This window comes from Lepisma saccharinum, chromosome 7 (genome assembly GCF_977018435.1).
Source record: "Lepisma saccharinum chromosome 7, izLepSacc3.1, whole genome shotgun sequence".
Taxonomy (NCBI): domain Eukaryota; kingdom Metazoa; phylum Arthropoda; class Insecta; order Zygentoma; family Lepismatidae; genus Lepisma; species Lepisma saccharinum.
In genome coordinates this window covers 67367845-67389090 of record NC_139235.1, presented here as the reverse complement: position 1 = coordinate 67389090, position 21246 = coordinate 67367845, and the positions used below count along the sequence as shown (strand labels likewise).

The following is a 21246-nucleotide window of genomic DNA, read 5'->3' as shown; positions in this document are numbered from 1 at the left end:
AAGTATCTTCTACCATTTTATTCATGTGGAAAAATGCACAAACTATATATCTCGTGAATGATTTATACATACTGTCTGTGGATACGAGAGAGGCCTCAAACGGTCGTAATCTTCCTGACCAGCTGTATCCCATAGACCCAAGTTGATTGGTCGACCATCTACCATTACATTTGCTGAATAGTTGTCAAAGCTGAAAGGGGGAAAAAATCATCACTACACATTATGACTGCACTGGATAGTGATACAATTAAACGACACATGTATATACTCAGGTAAAAATGTTCATGTTAACAAATTTCTCTTTGAAAGAATATGTGCACTTAAAAATTATTTTAATACGAAAATAAGAGATTGTTGCCATCAAAACTCAAGTGCTGAAAAAGAAAAATTTTAAATTTGATTGTTGACATGTTTGACTATTATGAAAGCTAATTTTAACTCTCACTCCTTTGTTTGAATGTTTTATTGCCCACACATCAACTTGTTTGGAAGTACCACAATTATTATTGTTATTCATCTATTCGCTAAACTTGCCACTTGTCATTTCTATATATCGGTACTTTCTGCACTGTTACTATGACACAGATCTTACCCTGATCTTACCACAGATCCAACATCTCTACTGAAATCAAACACATGAAGTATGCACATGAAAAATTCATTTTATACTAAAAAATCATATTTTTAAAACCCTCTTTGCATACGAACATCATTTATAACATACTGGCACATGCTTATTCATTTACAGAACAGGAGGCATTTTACACAATTCTGAACAGGAATCAATTCCTTCCAAATATAAAATTATTAATATAAATTACTTACACTGTTGGGATGTATTCCCCAGGGAAGGCATTTGTCGTGTAGCTAATAAGTAAACACGTTTTACCAACGGCACTGTAAGGAGAAAGAAAAATCATTTAATTCCATGCAGTACAAAAAATGGAGTCTTATATTTATACCAAGTGTTTTCCAAGAAAAGCATAATTATTTTCAGGAGTTGCGAAATGTATTTATTTTCTAAGTTTTTTGGGGAGGGGGATGCCGAGGGCATCTTTTTACTTGTGTCACAGTGTGTACAGTGGGATCCATGAGTATTACTGTGCAAATTGTCCATCGCCATATTCCTACACTTTATTTGACCCAATAAGAGCTTCAAGAATTAAAATAAAACTCAAAACAAGCTGTTGACAACTTCTGCACCAGCATACATAAAAATCCATCACTTTAAAGCACATAGGATGCAAGAGAAAAATTAATGAAAATACTTATGGACAATTTGCACGTTAATACTCATGGATCCCACTGTACAATCCGTCTTGGAATATAGGACACTGTTTTTTGTGTTAGCCAACAGCAACACACTGCAACTTTTGTTACTCAATGCAGGAAATGTGCCAGAAATCTCAAAACTGGCCTATGTCGATTGCAATTGGTTCCGTAAAACACTTGACGCTCTATTCTGAACAAGGAAAAGGGCAAGAGAACCAAATCTTGTTTGTTGTTGTTTGCATTTATATTGCTTGCTTACTTAGGTCAATGGACGTACACTCAACGGCAAAAGAAATAGTGGGCGGAATGCCCATCACAATTGTCATTCAGCTTGTTTTCCACACCGTGATGAAAATGAATTTAAATAACAACGCAATAAGTACAGAGCAGGACCTGCTTCGAATCAACCGAATTCCATTTCTGAAAACAACACAGGAGGTGGAATAAAAAAAAAAAAAAAAAAAAAAAAAAAAATAGCGATGGACACTTTGCCGTTGGTTGTACTGTCATGGACTGGACTATTCTGGGTTGTAACGATTACATGAAAAAAAATACATTATATAAATAAGCGTTTTTTGCATATTAAACCAAGTGCGAATCATTTCCTCATAGCAAGTCAGATAAGAGAAACGCTCTCAGCGTTGCCAACTTTTCCAAAAAAAGAAGCTTGTCGTAATCGTGAAGATAAAGGAAAGAATGAATACTCGAGATTGACTAGGGCAGAACCGTAGGACTTATCGCTATAAAGGCTACTGACTGTTTTTCTTAGTCTGTCATTTGCTTGTTTTTGTTGTCTTCCCTTTCACAGTCTTCCCCAAGTACCCTTTTCCCTATTTTTAAAGTCTTGCAAATAGTCAGTGTAGCCACATAAATGTTGTTTCTTAGAAACTTCAATCATATTAAAGAATTTCAGCCACTGAAGATAGTTCTCATTAATCTTTCACGTCTCTCGTAACCGTACATGAGTTTATTTTCCTATTATCTTACTTCCTAAGCCACTGTTTGTTTGCCTTCATTATAAATGATAAAGAATTTGATTTGATTTTTGGTATGTAGCGTCGTTTTTCTTCCACTTTTGGCTAATTGCCCAGGCCGGGGTTCGAACCCAGGATCCCTGGCGCCGTAGCGCGTAGTGTTGGGTGACATATATCTGTGCATAAAGTGGACTATTATAACGCACTGGGCTATACGACAAACTGCTGAAGGAAAGCATTCGCTGAATAGCAGTACTGACGCACACGCAATCGTGGAAACATTCCAAATGAGTTAATGGAACTGGGGCCATCGAACTAGGTTGCCGAAAAACAGATGTCAACCTACTTTCCGAAGCGAACTATTTCGGAATTGTCGAAGCAGAAATTTTTACGCCACGTTAAGTTGAAACCAACATCCCACCGCGTATCCCAGTTGGCAACAGGGCTAGGTTGTTACGTACTTTGAGATAAGGTTCGGTGCGTCATTGCGGTAGTTTCCAAGAACTAGGCACGTGCAGTAAGGTATGTGTAAGCAATTCAAATCCCTACACATCTTAATGAAGACTACGTAAACAACATGGCGACAAGCGTTGCAGAAATGAAATAGAATTATCCCACGTTTCAATTGTTGAAGAAGTGTGAAAAATATCTTGTCTTCTTTTGAATTCCAAACAATTTTCCACAAAGTGTCAAACTGAATGTACAAAATATTTGTGCTCAATTGAAAAATGTACTACTTTTGTCCTCGATTGACACGCGTTTTTTTTTGTTTTTTTTTTTTTTGCCTACACAGGGTGGGCACTCTAGGACCATGATAAAATTCAAGTATAATTCCCGGTTTTCAAGGCAAACTTTCCAAAAATTCAAGGGTAAAAGCAGGTGTTTTCTCTATTTCAAACTTGGGTATTAGCGTCTCTCACCACCCACACACAAACACACAAAAAAAATCTATACATATATTAACAATATAAATGGTCTGTGTGATTCCAGTGCATCCAAAAATTGTAATTCAATTAAATTGAGCGGTATATATACGTGCATATCTAATTTAACGTGCGAAATTTACATTTGCCATTTCGACTCAGACTAGAAATACATCTAAGAACACAAGTCACAATGTTACGGGATATAGTAATCTACGAAAAATTGTTATCTGTACCTAATCAATTTCAAGATATTTTATCTTGTAATAATCTTCCGTCTGTCAGATACAATTGTAGCTTGTTATGCAAAGGACACTAACAAAGCAAACGCATTGAGAGAATTTTATTTTATTTTGCTTTTCCTTCCTCGATAAAAATAAAAGCTAAACTGAAAAATTTGCCTCAGTATGTATGTATAAATTCAATGAAATTGGGATCTTTAAAAAGTTGAAATTTTGGTGAAAAATTCAAGCAGAATTCACGCATAATTCCCGGAATTCAAGGAATTCCCGGTGAGTAGCCACCCTGCGTACACGACTTTTCCACAAACAGACGATGTTTGGAAGAGAATGCTAGAAGTGCTTGTTGTAAATAGGATTGTTTTAATCTAGCTATAAACCATCAAGATTAAAAAATGACACTTTCTTCAAAGACGTGTCATAAATTATTTTTGTAGTTAACATTACCCACGGAGACTATGAAAAACTTTAGTCTACGGCATATCACCGAAAAAGTAATAATAAGAAATAGTAATATTAGCTTAATGTCAGTTTATCTTATTGTTCTCTTGTACTAGATGAGTGAATATCGAACACGAATGCTGTTCCCCCCCCCCATATCGCATACCGTAAATATGCTAAAATACACAGTTATCTATTTTGTAACTTTTACACAGCTCACTGCGACGATGAGTTTGGTAATTGGTAGAGTTTGCCAAAATGCCTTCTTCATAACCTGCTGCATTTATTGATAAACTTTTTCTTGATAATGTTTGCTAAGCTTCTTCATTTTGTCTATTTTGTACCCTACTGCCTATTTTTAATTTTAATGCCTTTTTGACATTTTTAGTGAAATTTTCGAACGTTTTTCCATTTTAAATTGTATAACTTATTTTCCTTTCAAAAACGTTATTTATTAGTGCATTAAGGTGTTGCCAGGGACAATTACAAAGCTGAAACTCTTATAGGATCCATGAGTCTTCGAGGAATCCGTGCAGCAGCTGGTAGAAACGGTTGAAGTGCTAGGGAGAAAAGTTAGCTGTTGCATAAAAGTGCAAACGTGTAATGGGTGCACATGTGGAATTGGAAAAAATTGAAACAATTTGTGATATTCTTAAATGTGGAAATTCTTCTCTTGATGATGTGAATCCTGTTACAATAGACTGTTTCATGTATGATCCAATGATGTCTGTCGAAGTAGAGATCATTTTATGCTATGAAAAAGCATTCTTTCTAACAGACAAAAGCATGTCGAATCTAGTGGTTATGTACAATCAAGGAAACAAAGGAAAGTAAAAAATGTTATTTCCACGTAGATTTTAACTTTTTGAATGAAATTATACTACTTTTTTTGCTTTTGATGCCTATTTTCCACATTATAAATGCCTTTTTGCCTGCCTATTTTAACCAAAATAAATCCATGAACTTCCGGGCTCTAGTAATTATACAGGGTGTCTCAAAAGTAATAGCGCAAACTGACACAGGTGAAAGTACACTATAATAGAAGCAAAAAAGTCTCAGTAAACATGGGTCTGCAAACGAGCCGTTTTCGAGATAATCGCGAATGTGTGATTAGAAGCCGCCATCGACTTCATTGTTTGTAAACGTCGTCCTCAGTGGCGGCGATTGGATCCCAAAACCGGAGGGGCAAGGTGCCAAAACTGGGGGGGGGGCAAAGACAGTATATTTTCCTTTGTAGATAAGATTTAGCATAGTGCGAGGGCAAACGTGGCGAAAACTGGGGGGGGGGCAACTGTCCCCCCTAATCGTCGCCACTGGTCGTCCTAGTTGGTAAAATGCTAATAATGTGTGCGAATGTGTGGGTACAAGCCGTCACTGACTTCCGTGTTTGTAAACGTCGTCCCAGTTGGTAAAATACCAAGAATACAGCACAGGAGATCTCGTTGCTTTTATTGAACCTCGGACCGCGCAAGGAGTAAAGCACTCTGTGTTTACAAAATGCAATCAATGACAGCTTGTAACCACACATTATTACCATTTTACCAACTAGGACGACGTTTACAAACAAAGAAGTCAGTGGTGGCTTGTAATCACACATTCGCGATTATCTCGAAAACGGCTAGTTTGCAGACCCATGTTTACTGAGACTTTTTTGCTTCTATTATCGTGTACTTTCAACTGTGTCAGTTTGCGCTATTACTTATAAGACACGCTGTAGAGTGTACTGACGAAGACACACTCCCAAGTTGATAACTCGGCCAACGAGGCGGATTACAAGTTTTCTGTTTGATATCCTCATCCCTTATCCGGTCTCGTCTTGTCTTCTCTATGCTCTTCGTGAGAATTCCATTTACACTGCTGCATCCTGCTTCCTCTCCTTTACTCATCATGCCTCTGCTTCATACATAATTACAGGCACAAATTAATCGCTGGCAAATTGCCCACAATCAGCCTATTTACATATATTATTTGCCACACATTCTGGCAAAGATCCAGATTCGAAACAAATGTCACTAGAGAACAGGAAACAGGAAGGTAAAATTTATATATCTATTTTTCTTTATTTAGCATCGATTTTCTCCCACTTTTGGCTCATAAAGAATAGAACAAACACCCACGTTAGGACTCTAATCTGGGACCATCCAGCACTCAACATGCTCATGTCACCGAGGCGACAGTACATAGCAAATTTATAGGCTTTTCGGAAAAAAAAGGCACCTAAGTCAAAAAATGCAATTTTACATAGCAAACATTACAGATATGATCATCATTGTTTAGAATATTTACACATGCCCAATATAAAATCATAAAAAAGTGCTTTGCACCTCGCCATGAAGGCATATAGGGGTGATGTTATCAGCACCACGCCCCCCGGCCGCCTTTACCCCCCCCCCCAGGTACCTACTTTATACCATGCTGGCTGGGCGCCGGAGCCGTTTGACCCGGTGGAAAAAATTCCGGTTCTTCCCTGCCGGGAATCGAACCCGGGTGCCTCGCATGGTAATCAGACACACTGAAGACTGAGCTACCGCGGCTATCCCATATAAAATCATACTTATATTTTGTTTAATTCCTTCAGTGTGACACGAAAGCAATAGAAAATCGCAGTTTGACTTATTCGTCTTTTCCAGAATAGCCTACCTAGAATTTTTCGAATGTTGAACAAAAAAGAGTGATAAACCAAACTTTATATACGGAAAGGAAAAAAAAAAACATTACTGTTACGTCATCTCGACTTTCTCCCTTCCCTTCCCCACTCAGATAACGATGAATGAGTCAAGCATGACGTCAAACGTTCACTAAAAAGCAAGCATTATGCTGAAAAGATCGCAGGGACAAGCACCGCCCCATGCATAAATACGTGAATGTATCGTCATTACATTCCAAAAATTATATCCTGCTGGTTTACGATTCAAGCATGGCTTGATTCATTCCGTACGATGATTCACCAAGAACACATTTCCTTACACGCGTATTCAAGCACAGAACGAATTCTGTCAACACAGTTAAGGCCGGCTGTGACGCAAGCAAGGACACACACCGATTCCATTACGATTACCCGGCGCCAATTATCTTTCAAGAAGCTACGCGAAAACATGTGGCAGTTCCTGGATGTGCCAAACTAAACAAATAAAAGTACCGTAACTGACATCCTGTCAGGGCTGTGTTTACATACAGTGTTTAACTTGAATAACGGATGCCGTTTATCGTATGAAGAAGTATACCGTGATTTAAAAGAATTCACTTTGAGAATCAGACACTGTCACGTTGATTACATTTCTTTAATCATTCTACGATTCTGAAAAGGGAAATTATTGCTTATTTCAGAGAGAACGTGGATTAAGGCTTGATTCACATCTACGCTCAGGTCACGATCAATTGAGAAAACAGGGTGATTCGTAAGTCCCTTATTATGTTTGAAAATTTTCAGAAATCGGGTGGACGAACGAGTTAGGCTGGATACAAATGGTCATTATGGAAACAGGTTAGGCCTAGAGGAAACCATTTTGAAACTCAAAACGCAGCTACACGACGCGGATGAAGAGTTGCAGCAATAGGTATATGACTCCTCAAAAGTCCGATTCTGAACATAAAAACGGATGATGTGTGTCTCAATTTTATTAATCATTGTCTTGCACCGATATTCAGCTGTTAGATATGAACTAAAGTCCAATCTTTATATGTACAATGTTGAAACATCGTTACTTTACGTACATTCGTTGTGGCGTTATCCCTGTTTAACATTGGTACGTATGTTTTGGAACATCCTGTATGTGTGTATGCAAACATGTAAACACACGACCTATCGATTCAGGCAATGTAATGTTCGTTAGGAGTGACCGTGACACTTTCGTGGTAAACAGCATTTCGAGATGTTGTTTATACATTGTTTATATATTTACGTTTCTTTTCTTTTTTCATGCTCCAATTTTGTTTAGGACTTTTGTTTGAGAGCTAGTGTATTGTTGCATAAGCGAATCATTGTTTGAGAGTTAAGAAAAAACCTTTCGAAGTGTGACAAGAAAATATGGAACAAAGCCGCACATCTTATCCACAGACAGAAATATATTCAAACAATGAGAGGTTTCAGCAATCAGGGATTACAGGAAAGATCTACTCAAATTCCTGTTTTGCGGACCTTTGAAGTTAGTCAGAAACAGCCGATCTTCATTCTACCCAACACCAGATGCTACTGGCGGCAAACTCAGCAAAGAACTTGCTGAATAAACGAACCACTGCAAAAGGAGATCGGACTCGTCATCTAAATTCATCACACTAGCTATTACATCGACTAAATAAAACAGAAGGCACACCACACAACAAGTTGTTCATGCCTAGGTGAGTGTGTAGCAGTATTGGCATCACATTTAACATTTCTTTCTACACTCCTCACAAAAAGTTTGGAATATTAGGCAATAGGTGATAGGCACGGTGGCATATGTCAGCGAAAACACGAAAACGTCCACCAGACAGATACCATTTGACGAATTCCAAGACCGTGTCTATCACCTATTGTCTTACATAACAATATTCCAAACTTTTTGTGAGGAATGTAAATTGAAGGTTTATTCGTTTCAGATTTCAATACTTCACGGTCATATGATTCACACGCAAACACACACTCAAAGGAAATAGCCTCCTCGCGTTACCTATCTTATGCCATTTGGAAAATACGATATAATTTGAAATTAACGAAATCAGCAAATAACATGGTACTTGGTCTTATTGAATCATGGTGGAAAGAACTGCTGACCTAGGTGAATAAAATCGGCGATGAGATTACCAAAATTTTGGGAGAATTTGAAAAATTCAATGTACAATCCACATTCAATGATAGCCCTGAGATCACGTTTCAATTTATAAAGAACTATTCACCAAGATCATATTTATTTAAATTGGTGGAAGCTAGTCAGAAGCAGACAATGCCGTTTGCAATGGCAGCAACATCAGCAAAGAATTGCTGAAGGAGCAAACCAATCCATACGAAGAGGGTCAGACTCGTCATCTTCATTCATCATGCTAGCTACAAAAAGCAACAAAAGCAGGAATCATACACACACTGACGTTTTGGTAGGTTTCCTTTGTCGCAATCCGTTTTGTACGTACAGGTGAATTTTGTTTATAAGTTAAACCATTGGTTATTTCGATATAATTTGGTTTGATTTTAGGGTGCTTCGACATGTATGGCTATTTTACACCCTTATAAGTATACGAGAAAAATCCTCTTATCTAAAACCCTTACCTTAAGTTTTAAAAAAAGGGTGTATAGTCCCTTGAGAAAGGTTATAAGCGGAAGTTGTAAATTCAACGAAATCAATTATTGACGGAATATACAGGGTGTCCCACGAACGGCGCAACTGGGAACTAAGAGTGGCGTTACTTTGTAACCGAAACCTGTACATACATAAGTCATACACCAAATGTTAGCCCTGTCCAAGTAGATATTTTTAAACATAGAAACAACAAACGGGGTGCAGTGTTGTTCATGCAGTGTTGCCAAATGTAAGTGAAAGTGTAAATTTATTTTTCCACAAAGCATGGAAAATTGCATGTCAAACATTCGTACGGAAATTTGGACGTCAATTACCACCTTGGGTAGGTGGACTATTTCGCCATCTATAGTTCAGAGAAGAAAACCAATCGTTTTCGCGTATAGCCAATCCTGAAATGCCTCGTAAAGGCGTACCGGTCCAAATGGGTGTTTTCTTAAAAAAAAATGAGGTACAGTGGCAACACTGTTGATGTTTGAAGGCAACAAAAGGTGTGTTTAGTGATGGTCTATGACATGGAAATACTGAAAACAGGCAAAAAAGAAAATGAAAATTATGGTGCAAAAAGTGTTACTTACCTACTCCTGGCAACCATGCAATGCGATAAGAGCGCCCATCGAACGAGAACAAAAGAATCAGTTAGTTGTGTACTCAGAACTGTTTGAGCCGTGCATTTCGCATTGTTCGTAGGGGAAGATTACAATTGTTCTGTGAAATGAAGTACTCTTTGGAAGAGAGGCTGTTCATTGTGGAACATTATTTTTGTTCTAAATCGTAAGCTAGTGTAAAAACTGTTTCGCGTGAAATATCCGAATAACAGTGTTCCAGAAAATTCGACGATATATCGACTTGTTTCCAGATCAGTTAATGACAAACCCTACCACAGACAACCACCAGTTTTGACACAAGGTGTGCTGCACGATGTGGAGCAGAGAATATCACAATCTCCCAGGAAATCTGTTCGTAAACTTGCTGCACAGTCAGGTGTATCAAAAACAACAACTCACCGAGCGTTAAAACAATTGCACCTATGTGCATATAAGGTACAGGCTGTGCAAGAACTGAAGGAAGCAGACAAAGGTGCACGTGTAAGATACTGCCAGTGGTTTAGAAATTTTATTAGAGACAATGGTGTGAATATTTTGGATAAGGATTCTTTTCACGGATGAAGCATGGTTCCATTTAAAGGGATATGTCAAAAGTCAAAATTCTCGACACTGGTCAAGTAACAATCCCCATTTGTTATATGAACAATCACTTCATCCACAAAAGATCGGTGTGTGGTGCGCGATTTCGCGGAGAAAAATAATCGGTCCATTCTTTTTCAACACAACAGTTGACGGAATAGTTTATCGTGACATCACACAGTTTATTTCTCTGTTGGAACGTGATTGTTGGTTTCAACAAGACTCCGCAACATGTCACACGTCTAATGAAACTTTAGACATGTTGGCAGAGTTTTTTGGCGAACACATTATAAGCAAAAACTTATGGCCCAATCGCTCCAGATTTTTTTCTGTGGGGTTATTTGAAACAAACAGTTTACATTAATAACCCAAGAACACTTGATGATCTAAAAATAAACATTTGCACAGCCATTAACAATATAAACCAATCAACCTTGCATAAAGTTGCTTCCAACATGATCGTGTTGATGAATGCCTCAGGGAAAATGGTTGTCATTTTCAACATCTTTTGTAAAGCTACACTGCCTGTTACGCGCATTGCATGGTTGCCAGGAGTAGGTAAGTAACACTTTTTGCACCATAATTTTCATTTTCTTTTTTGCCTGTTTCCAGTATTTCCATGTCATAGACCATCACTAAACACACCTTTTGTTGCCTTCAAACATCAACAGTGTTGCCACTGTACCTCATATTTTTTTTAAAACACCCATTTGGACCGGTACGCCTTTACGAGGCATTTCAGGATTGGCTATACGCGAAAACGATCGGTTTTCTTCTCTGAACTATAGATGGCGAAATAGTCCACCTACCCAAGGTGGAAATTGACGTCCAAATTTCCGTACGAATGTTTGACATGCAATTTTCCATGCTTTGTGGAAAAATAAATTTACACTTTCACTTACATTTGGCAACACTGCATGAACAACACTGCACCCCGTTTGTTGTTTCTATGTTTAAAAATATCTACTTGGACAGGGCTAACATTTGGTGTATGACTTATGTATGTACAGGATTCGGTTACAAAGTAACGCCACTCTTAATTCCCAGTTGCGCCGTTCGTGGGACACCCTGTACTTAGTCATATGAAACAATAGCGGGAAAAAAAATTGGGGAGCTAGGTAAATATTGATTGCGACATCGTTTAGCAAGTAAATATTAATTGCAGTGCAAGCATTTATTTGAGTAAATGGTTGCGGGCCATATCAAGCTACATACGTACATACACTAACGACAATACATGACATACTAATATAAATTTTGTTAGAACTAAGGCGGGCTTTAGTTTCTGCGACCGTGGCCTCAAGTATTAGTTCTAATGTATCAAATCCCAGATAGTTTGTAGTATTTTCATTTATTCACAAATGGTCCAACATTTCTAGTTAATTTTGTTCAATGAAAGTGAGTCTTCTCCACTAACCGGTTGCATATGGAAAATAGAGGTTAAAATACGGAACTTGGAGAAATAATACAATTTCAGATTATATATACACACAAAAGTATTGTGTACACATCTAGGTGAATATGAATTGTGAAGGTGGGGAACGTTGGCAACAGCCGCATTATTTTCAGGGAATAATAATAATAAACAAAAAAATACACGGATATTCCTGGTTGAGTTGCGGTACTCACACACGGTCCTAAGTTAATAGTTGCTTACTTCTGGGTAAGCTAGTCAGAAACAGCCGATCCTCATTCTACCCAATGCCGTTTGCAATTGGCAGCAACATCAGCAAAGAACTTACTGAAGGAGCAAACCAATCCATACGAAGAGGGTCAGACTCGTCATCTACATTCATCATGCTAGCTGCCAAAAGTATCAAAAGCAGGAATCATATATACACTGACGTTTTGTATGTGCAGGTGAATTTTGTTTATAAGTGAAACCATCGGTTACATACGATTTGATTTGATTTGATTTAGTTTATTTTACTTCGCGTCTTGTGAATCTTGGCTAATTTAGAGCTGTAAATTCAACGAAATCAATAAATGATTGAATATACTGTCATATGAAACTATAGTGGAAAAAAACTGGGGAACTAGGTGAATATTGATTATGACATCGTTTAGCAAGTAAATAATACCGACGATAGGATGACCAACATTTTCGGAGAATTAGAAAAAAATCAACGTATTATTCAGGTTATTCACGTATCAGTTTACAAACAACAATTCACCAAGCTCCTATTTATTTAAATTGGTGCAAGCTAGTCAGAAACTGTCGATCCTCATTCTACCCAATGCAGTTTGCAATTGGAAGCAACATCAGCAAAGAACTTGCTGAAGGAGCGAACCAATGCATACGGAGAGGGTCAGACTCGTCATCTAAGTTCATCACACAAGCTCTATAACGACAAAGAAGCCATGTTAACACATACGTTGTTTTGGCCTAAAGCAGAAGCGCTCAAACTTTTTAAGTGCAGTGCCAGCATGTACTTGAACAAATAGTTGCGGGCCATACAATAATGCACGACATACTAATATCAGTTTTGTTAGAACTAAGGTGGGCTTTAGTTTAGGGGGTGTGAAGTTAGGGCCCCACACTTTCTTGATCACGGCCGAAGGTGGGGGAAGATGTGATAACCACCACGCCCCTAGCCGCCTTTAGCCCCCAAAGAGTTTCTTCCAGGTACCCACTTTGTACGCGCTGGGTGGGCGCCGGACCTGCTTGAACAGATGGAAAATAATTCCGATTCTTCCCCGCCGGAGATCGAACACGGGGCTCTCGCCATAACGACTGAGCTACAGCGGCTAAATTTAACCCTCATAGAGCTGAATAGTTACTTGATACTTTAAATAAGTTCAACTGCCAGTTAACTATTCCTAGAAGGTTTGTGAGAACTTCCTGCTTGCTCTCCATTCTAGAGTTCACATAATGCTACATGAGATATTCATTTACACTCACGTCAAATCTATTCATGATTTATGTACCAATGTTGCAGAAACATTCAAATGTCCAGATGAAATTAGCACACTGTGAAATCAGGTTTCAATTTACAGGTAAAAAATGCAAGTGAAAGCTAGTCAGAAAGAGCTAATCTTCATTCTACCCACAGACATATGACAGTGGCAGCAACCTCAGCAAAGGACTTGGTGAAGAAACGAACCAAAGCATACGGAGTGGGTCAGACTCGTCATCTAAATTCATCACACTAGCTATTACAGAGACAAATATAAAAGGAGGCACGCCACACAAGACACTCTTCTTAGCCAAGTACGTGCGAGAGTCGTACTGCCACCATATTTGGAATTTCCTTATAAATTGGAGGAATATTAGTTTAATGAAATCTATCTTTCACTCATTTTCCTAACCATCTTATGCTATTGGGACAATACGATCTAATTTTGATTCATTTTAGGGAGCTTCGACTTACAAGTATTGATATTTTACACCCTTCTAAGTATATGAGGAAAAATCCCCTTATCAAAAACATTTCCTTAAAATTTTTAAAAAAAAGGGGTGTAATGAGTCCCTTGAGGAAGGTTATAAGCCGAAGTTGTAAATTCAACGAAATCAATAAATGATTAAATATACTGTCATATGAAACTACAGTGGAAAAAAAAACTGGAGAACTAGGTGAATATTGATTATGACATCGCTTAGCAAGTAAATAATACCGACGATAGGATGACCAACATTTTCGGGGAATTAGAAAAAAATCAACGTATTATTCAGGTTATTCACGTATCAGTTTACAAACAACAATTCACCAAGCTCCTATTTATTTAAATTGGTGCAAGCTAGTCAGAAACTGTCGATCCTCATTCTACCCAATGCAGTTTGCAATTGGAAGCAACATCAGCAAAGAACTTGCTGAAGGAGCGAACCAATGCATACGGAGAGGGTCAGACTCGTCATCTAAGTTCATCACACTAGCTCTATAACGACAAAGAAGCCATGTTAACACATACGTTGTTTTGGCCTAAAGCAGAAGCGCTCAAACTTTTTAAGTGTAGTGCCATCATGTATTTGAGCAAATAGTTGCGGGCCATATTAAGTTATATACGTACACGATAATGCACGACATACTAATATCAGTTTTGTTAGAACTAAGGCGGGCTTTAGTTTCTGCGACCCTGGCCTCAAGTATTAGTTGAAATGTATCAAATTTCAGGTAGTTTGTATGTATTTTCATTTATTCACAAATGGCTTAACATTTCTAGTTAATTTTGTTCAATGCAAGTGAGTGGTCTCCATCAATCGGTTGCACATGGAAAATAGAGGTTAAAAATACAGAACTTAAGGGAAATAATACAATTTCAGACTATATATATACACACTCAAAAGTATTGTGTACACATCTAGTTGAATCTGAATTGTGACGGTGACGGGAACGTTGGCAACAAACACATTATTTTCAGGAAATAATAAGAAAGAAATACACGGATATTCCTAGTTGAGTTGCGGTCCTGAGAACACTGGTTTCAATTTAAAACTCACACATGGTCCTCAGTTAATAGTTGCTTACTTCTGGGTAAGCTAGTCAGAAACAGCCGATCCTCATTCTACCGAATGTCGTTTGCTATTGGCAGCAACACCAGCAAAGAACTTGCTGATGCAGCGGACTAATCCATACGAAGAGGGTCAGACTCGTCATCTACATTCATCATGCTATCTACCAAAAGTATCAAGAGCAGGAATCATATATACACTTACATTTTGGAAAATTTCCTTTCTCGCAATCCGTTTTGTATGTGCAGGTAAATCGTAAGAGAAACCATTGGTTACATTCAAAATTAACAACTCCCCTACCCACGTAATATTATATCCAATAATATTACTGGTGTGAGCAATTTAATATTCTGATATGGCCTTAGCACAAACATTTAACGTGGGAGATTTACAATAATGCCATTTAAATCTATGTATGACTACGCAACACTAGCACAAATTCTATTTTCCATACTGTATTACAAATAACGAACAAATTTATGTAGATCTAGTTATCACCCCTGAATAATAAATAGCTACTCATAAAGTAAAGTGCTCCCCTGTGATTTGCACCACGGCGTGAAGGCGTATAGCGGGTGTGAAGTTAGGGCCCCACACTTTCTTGATCACGGCCGAAGGTGGGGAAAGATGTGATCACCACCACGCCCCTGGCTGCCTTTACACCCAAGAGTTTCCTCCAGGTACCCACTTCGTAGGACGCTGGATGGGTGTCGAAGCCGCTTGAACAGGTGGAAAAAATCCCGGTTCTTCCCTGCTGGGGATCGAACCTGAGCTACAGCGGCTAAATTTAACCCCCATAGAGCTTAATAGTTACTTGTTACTATAAATAAGTTCAATTGCCAGTTAACTATTCCTAGAATTTTTGTGAGAACTTCCTGCTTGCTCTTCACTCTAAAGTAGAGTTCACATAATGCTACATGAGTTATTCATTTACACTCACGTCAAATCTATTCATGATTTATGTACCAATGTTGCAGAAACATTCAAATGTCCAGATGAAATTAGCACACTGTGAAATCAGGTTTCAATTTACAGGTAAAAAATGCACAAAGGTCTTATTTACTTAAATTAGTGAAAGCTAGTCAGAAAGAGCTAATCTTCATTCTACCCACAGACATATGACAGTGGCAGCAACCTCAGCAAAGGACTTGGTGAAGAAACGAACCAAAGCATACGGAGTGGGTCAGACTCGTCATCTAAATTCATCACACTAGCTATTACAGAGACAAATATAAAAGGAGGCACGCCACACAAGACACTCTTCTTAGCCAAGTACGTGCGAGAGTCGTACTGCCACCATATTTGGAATTTCCTTATAAATTGGAGGAATATTAGTTTAATGAAATCAGATCGACTCAAATGGTATATACATCCAATCAAAGCAAGCATCTTTCACTCATTTTCCTAACCATCTTATGCTATTGGGACAATACGATCTAATTTTGATTCATTTTAGGGTGCTTCGACTTACAAGTATGGATATTTTACACCCTTCTAAGTATACGAGGAAAAATCCCCTTATCCAAAACACTTACCTTAAAATTTAAAAAAAGGGGTGTAATGAGTCCCTTGAGGAAGGTTATAAGCCGAAGTTGTAAATTCAACGAAATCAATAAATGACGGAAAATACTGTCACATGAAACTATAGTGGAAAAAAACTGGGGAACTAGGTGAATATTGATTATGACATCGTTTAGCAAGTAAATAATACCGACGATAGGATGACCAACATTTTCGGGGAATTAGAAAAAAAATCAACGTATTATTCAGGTTATTCACGTATCAGTTTACAAACAACAATTCACCAAGCTCCTACTTATTTAAATTGGTGCAAGCTAGTCAGAAACTGTCGATCCTCATTCTACCCAATGCAGTTTGCAATTGGAAGCAACATCAGCAAAGAACTTGCTGAAGGAGCGAACCAATGCATACGGAGAGGGTCAGACTCGTCATCTAAGTTCATCACACTAGCTCTATAACGACAAAGAAGCCATGTTAACACATACGTTGTTTTGGCCTAAAGCAGAAGCGCTCAAACTTTTTAAGTGCAGTGCCAGCATGTACTTGAGCAAATACAGAAGGTCGTTTCACGTCCATGATAACAAAGTTAGAACCCACCTCACCTTAAGAAAAACCGTGACGCCACGAGCGGTGGTGCTCCAGGTGATACCCCTGTCTTGCAGCAATGGCCCTGCAGCGGAGTTTCCATTGGAGGAGACTGCGTTGAAGAACACATTGATCCAAACGATCATATTCCTCCTGACAAGCTTTCCAAAGACCCTCAATTGTGCAGGGCCGTCTGCTTCCCAAGGCTCGTTTCAACAACGAAACCCCACAAAAATCCATGGAAGAGGCATCGGGAGATTTCACAGGGATGTCTGTAAAGGGGATTGCATGAATGCCCGTTTCACGTGCCATCAGATCCAAGTATGCCTGCGTGGACTTTGCCGTATGACTGGAAGCCTTGTCCTGGTAGATGACAACACGAGATGTGTCGCTGCCATAGAGAGAAGGAATGTCATGTCTGTAAAGTGGCTCCAAAATATTCGTCCGGTAATAGGCTGCATTTATTTTAGCCTTTTTTACACTCTGCGCAGTGGAAGTTTGCCGTTATGGCAGTAACTACCAACAACTATGAATCCGCGTGGAAAACTTTCAGCACATTCACGTACCCACTCAGATCGACATCTTGCATCACGTGGACGATAGTAGACGGCCCTTTTTTTACCACATCCCGACAGATACACCCATGCTTCATCCAGGGACACCACATACTTCCAGCGGTCCCCTGCTAGATGGCGTTCGTAGAGCTTCCGACTGTTGGTCTTCCTCTCCTGGACATGTGAGGCACGCAACTTATGAACTTGAGTCTTGTGCTTCCGCACAAGTTGTAAATCTTTGGCTATGATGCGATTTACAGTTGCAGGGAAACATTGCACTGCCTGTGCAATCACTCTCTGCGTTGCAGGGTTTTCACATCGCACCAAGGATCTCACTTTCCGCACAACATCGGAGGAACGCTTGGGCTTCCGATATCTCCGAGGCCCACTTTGACTGGTTCCAGCAACAGGTACAGTGCAAGCTTTATGGCGATTCAACACGGCATTGATGCCCTTCTTTCACACATGGAATGCTTTCATGCGGCACTGTTTAATTATCTGGCTATAACTATAACCAACGTCGGAAAGGGCACAGATGTACCCCTCCCAAAATACTGGAATTTTTGGTGCCATATAAACACTCAGTCACACACCAACCATCGTCTTTGCAAGTCAACACACAGTACTTTCGTCCTACTGGCTCTGGCTGCTCTGTGCTATGCCTACGTGCTGCTCCCTGGTGATCGAAATCGTTACCATCAACGTGAAACAACCTTCTGTAGTTGCGGGCCATATCAAGTTGTATACGTACTTACAATTACAATAATGCACGACATACTAATATCAGTTTTGTTAGAACTAAGGTGGGCTTTAGTTTAGAGGGTGTGAAGTTAGGGCCCCACACTTTCTTGATCACGGCCGAAGGTGGGGGAAGATGTGATAACCACCACGCCCCTAGCCGCCTTTACCCCCCAAAGAGTTTCTTCCAGGTACCCACTTTGTACGCGCTGGGTGGGCGCCGGACCTGCTTGAACAGGTGGAAAATAATTCCGATTCTTCCCCGCCGGAGATCGAACACGGGGCTCTCGCCATAACGACTGAGCTACAGCGGCTAAATTTAACCCTCATAGAGCTGAATAGTTACTTGATACTTTAAATAAGTTCAACTGCCAGTTAACTATTCCTAGAAGGTTTGTGAGAACTTCCTGCTTGCTCTTCATTCTAGAGTTCACATAATGCTACATGAGTTATTCATTTACACTCACGTCAAATCTATTCATGATTTATGTACCAATGTTGCAGAAACATTCAAATGTCCAGATGAAATTAGCACACTGTGAAATCAGGTTTCAATTTACAGGTAAAAAATGCACAAAGGTCTTATTTACTTAAATTAGTGAAAGCTAGTCAGAAAGAGCTAATCTTCATTCTACCCACAGACATATGACAGTGGCAGCAACCTCAGCAAAGGACTTGGTGAAGAAACGAACCAAAGCATACGGAGTGGGTCAGACTCGTCATCTAAATTCATCACACTAGCTATTACAGAGACAAATATAAAAGGAGGCACGCCACACAAGACACTCTTCTTAGCCAAGTACGTGCGAGAGTCGTACTGCCACCATATTTGGAATTTCCTTATAAATTGGAGGAATATTAGTTTAATGAAATCAGATCGACTCAAATGGTATATACATCCAATCAAAGCAAGCATCTTTCACTCATTTTCCTAACCATCTTATGCTATTGGGACAATACGATCTAATTTTGATTCATTTTAGGGTGCTTCGACTTACAAGTATGGATATTTTACAACCTTCTAAGTATACGAGGAAAAATCCCCTTATCCAAAACACTTACCTTAAAATTTAAAAAAAGGGGTGTAATGAGTCCCTTGAGGAAGGTTATAAGCCGAAGTTGTAAATTCAACGAAATCAATAAATGATTGAATATACTGTCATATGAAACTATAGTGGAAAAAAACTGGGGAACTAGGTGAATATTGATTATGACATCGCTTAGCAAGTAAATAATACCGACGATAGGATGACCAACATTTTCGGGGAATTAGAAAAAAATCAACGTCACGTATCAGTTTACAAACAACAATTCACCAAGCTCCTATTTATTTAAATTGGTGCAAGCTAGTCAGAAACTGTCGATCCTCATTCTACCCAATGGAGTTTGCAATTGGAAGCAACATCAGCAAAGAACTTGCTGAAGGAGCGAACCAATGCATACGGAGAGGGTCAGACTCGTCATCTAAGTTCATCACACTAGCTCTATAACGACAAAGAAGCCATGTTAACACATACGTTGTTTTGGCCTAAAGCAGAAGCGCTCAAACCTTTTAAGTGCAGTGCCAGCATGTACTTGAGCAAATAGTTGCGGGCCATATCAAGTTGTATACGTACTTACAATTACAATAATGCACGACATACTAATATCAGTTTTGTTAGAACTAAGGTGGGGTTTAGTTTAGGGGGTGTGAAGTTAGGGCCCCACACTTTCTTGATCACGGCCGAAGGTGGGGGAAGATGTGATAACCACCACGCCCCTAGCCGCCTTTAGCCCCCAAAGAGTTTCTTCCAGGTACCCACTTTGTACGCCGCTGGTAGTGTTGCCCACGGGACGAGACGGGACAGGCTTTTACAAATTCGAGACGAGACGAGATTGACCATGTGTCATAAGACAAACGAATATTTTCGAGACGAGACAGCATTTCCACGAGACTTCACGAGACGAGACAGGCCAAAGTCTCGTCTCGTGGGCAACACTAGCCGCTGGGTGGGCGCCGGACCTGCTTGAACAGGTGGAAAATAATTCCGATTCTTCCCCGCCGGAGATCGAACACGGGGCTCTCGCCATAACGACTGAGCTACAGCGACTAAATCTAACCCTCATAGAGCTGAATAGTAACTTGATACTTTAAATAAGTTTAACTGCCAGTTAACTATTCCTAGAAGGTTTGTGAGAACTTTCTGCTTGCTCTTCATTGTAGAGTTCACATAATGCTACATGCGGTATTCATTTACACTCACGTCAAATCTATTGATTTATGAACCAATGTTGGAGAAACATTCAAATGTCCAGATGAAATTAGCACACTGTGAAATCAGGTTTCAGCTTGCAGGTAACAAATGCACAAAGATCCTATTTACTTAAATTGGTGAAAGCTAGTCAGAAAGATCTAATCTTCATTCTACCCACAGCCATATGACAGTGACAGCAACTTCAGCAAAGGACTTGGTGAAGAAACGAACCAAAGCATGCGGAGTGGGTCAGACTCGTCATCTAAATTCATCACACTAGCTATTATACAGACAAATAAAACAGGAGCAAGACACCACACAAGACACTCTTCTTAGCGAAGTATGTGTGAGTAGTACTGCCACCATATTTGCAATTTATTTATAAATTGTAGGAATATTAGTTTAATGAAATCAGATGGACTCAAATGGTTCACACATACATACACGCAATCAAAGCAAGTATCCTCCACTCATTTTCCTAACCATATTATGCTATTGTGAAAATACGATACAATTTGGTTTGATTTTACGGTGCTTCTACATGTATGGCTATTTTACAACTTTCTAAGTATAGGAGGAAAAATCCCCTTATCTAAAACCCTTAGTTTAAATTTAAAAAAGGGGTGTAATGAGCCCCTTGAGAAAGGTTAAAAGTGGAAGTTGTTCATTCAACGAAATCAATTAATGACTGAATATACTTAGTCATATGAAACTATAGTGAAAAACTCGGGAGCTAGGTGAATAATGATTATGATTGATTGAGTTTATTTTACTTCGCGTTTTGTGCCTCTTGGTTAATTTGCGAAGATGGAGATGAGTGATGAAATGATGAAATTGATGAATGGACATTCACAAACA

The 21246-nt window shown here is 39.1% G+C and overlaps 1 protein-coding gene across 1 annotated transcript in view; it reads right to left on the bottom strand.

Moving 5' to 3' along the window:
* The window catches only part of LOC145989891 (ras-related protein Rac1), an 88116-nt gene that overhangs the window by 21700 nt on the left and 45170 nt on the right, over positions 1 to 21246 (bottom strand). Inside the window, exons 2-3 of the mRNA XM_083125370.1 lie at positions 826 to 897; positions 73 to 190 (exon numbers count right to left, since the gene is read on the bottom strand). Of these exons, the coding sequence (XP_082981496.1) occupies positions 73 to 190; positions 826 to 897 (190 nt within the window). The remainder of the gene's footprint in view (positions 1 to 72; positions 191 to 825; positions 898 to 21246) is intronic.